Source organism: Beta vulgaris, chromosome 6 (assembly GCF_026745355.1).
Source record: "Beta vulgaris subsp. vulgaris cultivar EL10 chromosome 6, EL10.2, whole genome shotgun sequence".
In the NCBI taxonomy this organism is placed as follows: domain Eukaryota; kingdom Viridiplantae; phylum Streptophyta; class Magnoliopsida; order Caryophyllales; family Amaranthaceae; genus Beta; species Beta vulgaris.
Genome location: NC_079207.1, coordinates 967965 through 977653, shown reverse-complemented (window position 1 = coordinate 977653; position 9689 = coordinate 967965). Strand labels below are relative to the sequence as shown.

General features: G+C 34.3%; 1 protein-coding gene across 1 annotated transcript; it reads right to left on the bottom strand.

The window, feature by feature from the left end:
- Window positions 1-598: 598 nt before the first annotated feature.
- LOC104894864 (CBS domain-containing protein CBSX1, chloroplastic) lies at window positions 599-6470 on the bottom strand. The gene is made up of 8 exons (XM_010681207.4): window positions 5890-6470; window positions 3622-3709; window positions 3476-3540; window positions 2459-2507; window positions 2062-2114; window positions 1854-1969; window positions 1666-1723; window positions 599-872 (listed from the first exon to the last, which is right to left on the bottom strand). Exons 1-8 carry the CDS (start codon window positions 6094-6096, stop codon window positions 795-797), a joined length of 714 nt encoding a protein of 237 aa, XP_010679509.1. The 5' UTR covers window positions 6097-6470; the 3' UTR covers window positions 599-794.
- Window positions 6471-9689: the final 3219 nt, after the last annotated feature.

Here is a 9689-nt window from a genome sequence, read left to right as displayed (position 1 = left end):
TTGAAACCCTAGATAACATGGGAAAATAAAATCCCTTGAATCACCGATGCAATATCGGAGAGGATGACTGGCGGTCTATCAACTATGCAGCATGACATGGCCCATTCGCCCACCATGTTTGGTCATGTCATGCCTTCATAGTTCATGCCTAGGCTTGAAAATTCGTAACATTGACGTGCCAAAGTTCATGTTTCTTGCCGTGCTTTCCTATCTGAAATGCGACAAACAACCTAATATGTATAATCGGTGTTCCTCGGGGTTGTGCTGTGCTTCAGCCTGGCCCATGCTAGTGCTATTTTTACTGTAAGGATCAAAGATTCGAGTAGAACTTGACATCTAGCAAAGCGAAGACAATGCCAACCTTACCGAGGTGAGGATCCTGAGTAGATTCTAATCTACGGGGAAAAAAAAAATGAACTCTCACATAAAATATGATACTCCTACAATATTAATTTTCCAGAAAGACCAGGCTAGATCCCTCTTCAGACATCGCCAGAAGTGCAGCTAGTGACACCAATAGATTTAAAAATGAAACAGGAATTGGTACTAAACTACTAAAATATACGATTAACAAATCAGGACCGTACTGAACCTCCAATTCAATCGAAATTTGTGGACTGTAACCATATATTTATATAGATCAACTAGCTTACAAAAAATTATATAAACATGATGCAAAAACAAAAAGAATACTACAAAAGGCAAAGACATGCCCACCTCTACTGTAAATTACTAAAACCATCCATCAGGAATTTTTGACCATCACAATGCATTTGTCTGCCTCACAGCCTCAATCATTGAGCTTTCTTCTCGTGTTCACGTTTAATTTGAAGAGCAGCTCTTACAACATTTCCTCTTGTAATAATTCCCACCTACAAGAAAAAAGACATGGTAAAGCATAATCCTCAAATACGGAAACAGATTAAGATACTACAGATTACAGCCTCGTTTAATATATGGATTTCTGCCAGCTCTTATATTCCCTTTTGACTTCACAATGTAGTTAAACAACCAAAAGAAGTAAATGTTTCTTAAGTGTCTTCTTCTGTTGGCTTAAGTGACTTTTTCTCAACGCCTTTTGCATGATTTGCCAAAATCTGGTTATCTGGCATAGGCGTATAGCGTGTAACTAACAACCAACCAGTATATTTACCAAACATCTTCGTAATAAATAGCTAATATCACCAGCTCACTAAAAACAGCCAACAGAAACTGTTAATTACCAACCAATAACCGTTAAGTGAATCGGGGAACAACTGATTTCTAAACACGGTTTAAAACTATTCCCACCATTGAACAAAATAAAGTCAAAACATATTTAATTTCCTATTCTACTTGGAACAGCAAAAGATCCCTGGGACAGTTGGCATGTACTAAATGTTGATTTATAATAGAGCAAGCACAATGTCAAAAAGAGAGTTGAGAAAATAAAAAGGTTGAATTTATAATAGAACAAGCAAAATGTCAATGAGAGAGTTGACAAAATAAAAAGGTTGAAAAAGTCAAGCCTGATTCTCATTAAGATTTTGCCAGGGAAGCACTCAAGAACTCTATATATTGTCAAATTGGAAAATATAAAATGTGGAAGATTGAAGCTCTTTACACATCAAAGTTCTTCAACTAAAGCTAAAACTATCAATGCTTCATAGAGGGTAATAATCTTACCAGTTTCCCGTTTGCATCTACAACAGGAAGTCGACGATATCTTGTCTCAAGCAGTAACCTGTCATTTAAATAAAGCACGACAATTGAACATTTTGGCCAACCAACAGAATATTACATATACCTAAATAAGTTAACTGCACAGTAAATCAGCATTGCACAGATAAAAAGTCAGAAAAAGGCGACCGGACCTTGCAGCATCCTCAAGATTAGTGGTCTCGCGAACAGCAACAGGGACTTGTGTCATCACATCAGATACCAATTTACCATTTGTTTTACTGAGTAAACTCTGGAGCTCATTAAATACCTACAATGTCGTCGAGGAGTATCACATAAGAATAGGGATCAAGTGACATAGATACCAAAAAAATTACAGCTTTATAGAGCATCTACACATACTTTCCAAGTACTGCCAACCTCAGGAAACATGCTTGTGTCTGCTATTCCAGTACCTAAACATTACCAGCATTATAAATTAGTGTCATCATACCTCTACAGCCAACAACAACACAATATAACCTAAATATAGTCATAAAACATGATAACTCCTAATAGAAATAAAACAGTTCTTTATTTTTTCTTCGTCACACTTTTTTTAAGATCTGATAACTCCTAATAGAAACATTAGATCAATTTAGCTAACAATAACAGCAGTGGGAAGATAACACAAATTTCTGCACTAGTATGTAATAATAAAGCAATAATAATAACTCAGCTTCCATGACATTAAGAAATAGCTTTCCCATAAAGTCATCAAGTGACAACATTTTGTGTGTGCCCTCAAATAATTACTAACCTGATATGGAATCCAAAGCCAGTAGATCATAATCAGAAACAACACCCACCTGCAGTCAAGAGAACATAGAACTCAAGAACATATTCAATAAGAAAATAGCAACTTATGTAGTCTACTTAGAGTACGCTGTTGACGATGTTAGATTTCCCTTTATCAGACATTTAACAAGCAATCATTGCGAATTACATGAGAAGAAAACTTTACTATATCAGTTAAGTACTAAATAGATTTAGTACCAGTTATATGTTTGAGAAGATAAAACAGAAAGAGCAACAAAGATATGTTGGGATCAGAGTTATCAGAACAGTTATATAGCAAATTAGATAATTTATGAACCATATTGGCAGTTTAAAAAAAAAAGAGAGAGATTTCAGTTTTTGTGATCATTTACACTTCAATCATATAGAGGTGTAGTAAAATGGAAAAATCTTGCTTTTCCTTGACAGTCCAATAGTAATTAACAATTCACCATATGACTCAACAATCTGCAATTTGCAAGGATATGATTCATGTCTTGTAGCTCTAAATGCTGGTTAGTGGTCAATTTGTCATCACTCAGGCTCCAATATATAAAGATGATGAAGGTCAAGATCGCATACACATCACTGCTGAACCAGAAGTTCATTTTACTTTGAATTAAATCCACCGGAGCCCATTATCGCTATCACTTTTCATCATCTTGCCTCTGTCACAGTATTATGACTATTGAAGTTCCAATTGTGATACTCTGAAGTTACATTTTTCTTGCTTATCTAAGGGGAGAGAACGTATAGCTATGTTCTAAGAAAACTTTCCTAGATATGTACAATATTATAACTTCAAAAGAGAAAGACAGAATCATATGAACAAAAGCATCCTTATATCTGAATGATTGCTCTATCAGTACAGTATGTCAGAAACACAAAAGGTTCAAGTCAGAGACTTGAAATTATGTACAAATTTAATGGCAAGTAAAGCAATACAAAGAGCACATATACGGAAAATCATTACAATTAGTTTTAGGGATATGATTTTTACCAGCTCCCACTCATCATTTATCACAGGAAACCCAGTAATTCTGTACTCCACCAGCGTTTCTAGAGCTGTTTACATCGAAAGGAAAGGTGTTACAGAACAGCATCATGATAGACTCATAGAAGGCTATAAACATACTCCAAAATTACCTTCATCTACTGTTGTTGAAGGCTTTACGACCACCAAATCCTCCTTTTTTGTCATAAAATCACCAACAGTATATACTCCATTTCTAGACTGTAAAAGAAGTTCAATTTCAGAATTTGGTCGTAATACAAGATTTTGTTTAACTTCGAAAGAAAAAAATATTTACACAAGTCCCGCTTACACCTAGGTAAATGAAGCCAGAGAAAGCAGATTGACATACAGCTACAAAAGGATGAGAAAAAAGGATTGCAATAAATCATATATAACAGGAAAACATCGAATACAGAAGAACCAAGACGCACTTGAACCACAGAACTACAGAAGCCATTTACTCAAAGGAGAAGAGAATCATGTAAAAGTTACACTAAACACCATCAAGTTTTGATATAAACTGCAGTTGAGCACCCAGATAAGGGCCCATGTAGTTAAAGTATCTGATTATGTCATGAATTGAGTCTGTAAAAGCTGGTGTATGTATTACATACAGATATCTGTGGTAGAGTCCATATATACATAATCTCACTGATGTTTTAATATGAGTCTTGATGAAAATATCCTTGCACTATCCAATCTCCATCTCCAGATGAGATCTAGTAATCTTAAGACTTGTTTGTTATGTCTCCAAGTTTTGATGTCACACAGTTCATTCTTTTTCTTTCCTCGTTCTTCAAATTAATTATAGAGAGTCAGAGACCCTGATGCCCAAATTAAGTGATATGTGGCTGCTTAAAGAACAAGACACCAAAGGGATATTTTCTCAAGCAAAAGAAACAGTACTTGCAAAGTAAAAACGCAACACCACCCCAAGCCAGTAACACAAGCAAGGTTTATTATTCTGTTAGATCATGCAGAGAGTACTAGCAGAAAATATACTAAATAGTGTCCATCTTTATCCGCTAATAACTTTAATTGAATAAGATTTCCATCCAGATTCCAATCTCAGTAAACAAAATATACCACTATACATTTTTGCTTCAAAAATTTGGTGTTCTTCAAACCATATGATCCATATCCCAGGAAAAAAAAGGTTCCTGATTCCTGAATAAGATCTTCTGTTTCCATACTCAAATAAACTACTGTTAGAATATTCTCAAGTTTCCATAATAAATTCTAAGTTCTACAAACGCACAGCAACCCAGAGTCCAAGAAACCCTGGGAGCAACAATCTGATGAGACCTCCCTCCTCGATAAGAGCTTTAAATCTTCACAGTAAATGTCATCACACGCCTTACCAGCACAATGTAAAGCAAGCAAAGGCTATCTCATTGAAAAGTTAAGAAAGCCTCCTTGCACTTGGATGCCTAAGTGGGTGTACGGCAGTAAATAATTGCATCAGAAAGCACTAAAGAAGTCACTTGAATTCTCCTCGAGAGCTTTCAAATAGTAGTAGGCTCGTGCTACTTAACAGCCCCTTTATACTAACAAGATAAACATGTGTTGCCTTGTTTTATAACACTCCCATTTTCCTTTCTTCACGATCATCTGCCAACAGCCCAAACACTTTTGTCGATTCTCCTAGCAATTCCAGTAGAGACAATGGCTCTTTCTCTCTACCTCTCACCTTTCCCCCTTGTCTCTATCATCCTCCTTCATCTCACGGGTACCACGTACTAGCCCACCCATTACCCTTCTAGGGTTGTGTGAGGTACCCACACATTGGATAATCCACAAGATACAACCATAACCGTCGTTCACCCTCAATTCTTCTCCGCTCTTTGATCTCCATCTCTCTTACTTAGACATCAAAAGCCCAGAGTCAAGATTTCCAAGTTCATTTATACAAAAGTTCCATACTTCATTCTTTGTTCAAAGGGGTAGGGCATATTAACATATAATGATATAATAGACGCCGAATTAGCAAAGAAATCAATCTCCCCATCAATAGAGAGAGTGCGGTAGCGAATTCTAGACTTGGCAGCACCCACAACATCATATAAATGGGGGAATCTCATCAAGCTTTATTGTCTAGTTCATCTCATTCTCAGCTTATTCATAAATATCCCATATACAAACCTGAAATCTCAACTCCAAATACCTCCCCCTACTTTATGCCACTACGCATGACCAATTTTTACACAAAAGCTGCTCAAATTTGAAAATTGCATCACAATTCTTAAAGAAAGTAATACAGGAAAAAGTAGATTATACTTTATACACCATATTAACACCACAAACGCTATTAATTCCAGAAATTCACAAAATCACACAAAGTAAAACAAAATTACTATAGATAAAAATAATTGATGCGAAAATGGATAAGAATGACAAACCGGAGTAGAAGTACTCATCAAGGTACTTCCATTAGCAGCAGAAGCAGCGGAGAAACATCGACGAAGACGTAAAGAAGCATCTTTAGAGTAATGGAAGCTTCTAGAAGCTGCACAAGGAATTCTACGACACAATTGCAAGCAAGGAAGCTTGCGAAGAGGAGAGAGAAAATTCGGAAGTTGAGCCACAATCAAAAGTTTAGAATCCATTTTTATGAATTATTTTATGTATGAATGAAATATGAAATCAGTTATTATTCCACTCAACGGACAATTTCCCGCCCGAAGAGAAGAGAGAGAATTTGTGGATCTGCAAGTACAGATATCTGGGAAGATAGAGAGAGAAACAAGAGAAACTACTTTTTTTATTTTTTTATTTTTTTATTTTTTAATTGTATAATATATTTCTAGGGTTTTTTTGTTTTTTTTTATGTCTCTAATACAGTGCTTTAAATATTGGGAGGAGAGGAGAGAGAAGGGAAAGTTTAGGTGGGCGGTGGAAGGTGAAGAAACGGAAAAGTAGAGGAGGAAGAGTTGGAACGGAAATCATAATACTTACGTCGGCGCAAACGTCGGTTTTGATTGTATGTTATTTGGTAGGTAAATGTCTTTTTTCAAAAGTTCTCGTAATTGTTTGAGATTTGAGAATATACTTGTCAATAGTTGTCAACTTGTCATAGTTGGATTGATATACAAGTATTCACAAACCTGTTCTTTAAACCAAGGATGTCTTGGCCTAACGGTTAAGACTGAGGTACTATAAACGATAGGTCATAGGTTCGAATCTCCCTTCCCCTTCTTTGTACTTTCTACCGCCTTCGTGGCTTGTTCTTTGAATAGTGTATCAAGCACTTTTGGATATAATGATACGAGTTTCTATATCCTACCTGGGAGATGAAGGTTCAAATCTTGGTGGAAGTTAAAATTCAATGTTGGGGTGCTTGAGGATTGTTGGGCATCTGGGTGAGTGACCATGTGCGAGGGCACTTCAGGAGAATTTCTTCTTAACACGGAGTTCTCGAAATGAGCCCTCTAAGAAATCTTTAAATCGTGGTAAAACAATTTTTATAATGGATATCGCATTTATTATACCTTATTTTAACAACTTATATTTATTCTTGTTGAAATTAGATTAAACTGAATCATACTTTTTTTAGTCCCAATTAATAGTTACAATATATATATATATATATAATTTTGTATTATTATAAAAACATACTCCTCATGTTTCTTTTTAGTAGTATTTGTACTAGTATTTAGAGGTGTTAACAAAAAATCGAAACTAAAAAACCGCATCGAAAAATCGATATATATACCGGTCAAAATGGATAATAATTGTATCGAAAAAATAAGGATAAAATTGTACAGTTACCGACCGGTAATAGTAACGGTTAAATGTTACGATTGTGATTTTCATGAAACGGTTAACCAAAAAAATAAATATATTAATTTTATTATTAATTTATTATTTTGTATACTAATAATTAGATTAATTAATTAGTTATTATTACTACAAGTATTTAGTAAAATATATTTATAGGGTTGGATTATAATAAGAACCCTCTTATGGTGAGAACCGTGATAACCACTTAAAATGAGCAAAAACTTCATAAAATGAGCAAAAAAAAAGTAACAAATGAGCAGAAACATAAAATGAGTAGAAAACATTAAATTATTAAAAACGTAAAATGAACAAAAATGTAAAAGAAGAAAAACGTAAAATGAGCATAAAAAAAGTTCAATGAGAAAAAAATAAAATGAGTAAAAACGTTGATAAATGAGCATAAAATTGTTAAATGAGCAAAACAATAAAACAAGTGAAACAAAAAATGAGCAAAAATATTATGAAATGATCAAAATCTTCGTAAAATGAGGAAAAATGAGTGGTTCTCATATGAACTTAAACCTATATATTTTAAGGGCAATAAACTACCGTTTGTTTAAAAAGGACAATAAACTGCAAATTGGTACTTAAAAAAATTAAATGGGCCTAAAGGCCTACTAAATACTAACTTTTTACTTAACAAATATTATCCTATTACCAATTCTATATGAGTATATGAAAAAAAAAAAACCAATTCTAAGTACCGGGTATCCGGACCTCGACCAGCTCAAACCTGAAGTGGAACTGGGTACCCACCAGGTACCAGGTCCGACAAAATTCTACCCAGAATTGGATCCGGATGCAACTGGGTCCATTTTTGGACCCAGACTCGGACCTAGTTGGACCGGGACCGGGTCTGGACCCGACTGGTCCATACCGGGTCCGAGTCCGGGTCTAGGTCTGGGTACTCGAAATTTTTGCTCACCCCTAACCGTTGGTTACCAACTTTCCATGGGTGTTGAAAGAAAGGTATTTGAGAATCAACAAACATTAGCATGAAAGTCGAGATGAATCTTAATCTTTTGCCAAGAAAAGTCGCCTATATGTTAATTGTCATTGTGGCTACTGCTTACCTTTCGGCTCAGTTAGTTGTAATGCTAAAAAAACAAAACAAAGTGAGGCCTCAATTTTGGTGCACAGAATGATAGAAATGCCAAAAGATCGAGTTGAAGTGTTTCGCGCGCCAAAGAGGCTGGGCCCAAGTCCTCTTTATGTAATGCTCTCTCCGCCTGTTAGTCCCTCGAACAATTACAAACAACATCAAGGCTCAAGCCCACTGACGCTCACCCCAAGTACCCAAGTCCTAATCGTATTGTGACTTGTGAGTTTACACTTTACAAGTACGTTCCTAGTTCCTATATTCGTTTAATAAGATAACTACTCTTCCGTTTCAAAATATAAGATATTCACGTTTTGAACTAAATTGAACTGAATTGAATTAAATTGAATGTAATAAATATATAAATAATATTTAAATAATAATTATAATGATAAGTAATAATAATGAATAATAATAATATTATTATTTTGGATATTTTTAAATAATAGTTATAAATAAATAATATTAATAATCATAAATTAATAATAATAATAATTAATGACAATAATGATAATCAATAATATACTTGATGATGATATATAATAACAATAATATCTAAGAAGTAAATTAATATTACTATTTTAATTATTATACTTAATAATATAATAATATATAGTAATAAAAATAATGATTGGGTTGGACCGCGAAAATTACATCATAAACCGTCTTGAAGCGATTTGATTGGTTTATGGGCTAAAAAACATGGGTTTATTTGTGCTTTGACCTAAACCATATTCCTCCTAATAATAATAGTAATAATAATGAGTAAAGCTATAATAAACAAAATAATATATAGAAAATAAAACAATAATAATAATAATACTTAATAGTAATGATATAAAAATAAATAATAATAATAATAATAATAATAACAATAACAGGATTCTTTACTAAACCTCCAAAAAGTATGTCAAACAAGATTAATGGTGTAGCCATGGAAGAAGGGGGTAGCATAGTAGAAGTGTACGTATTAGGGGTGAGCACAACTGGGTACGGTAGAATTTAATAGACCTGAACTCAGATCCAGACCTTGAATTGAAATTGGAACTGGTCCAACCGGATCCTAAATTGTTTGACCCAGACCCGTAACCGATGGGTACCAGGTCCAATACTGGGTACCTAATTGTAAGTTTAACAACATACTAAGATGGGCCAATTGAGCTTTAAATTTTTTTTAAAAAAACAATTAAATGGGCCTAAATGCCTACTAAGTACTAACTTTTTACTTAACAACTACTATCCTATTACCAATTCTATATGAGCATATGAAAAAAAACCAATTCTAAGTACCAGGTACCCGAACCCACACCCGCTCCAACC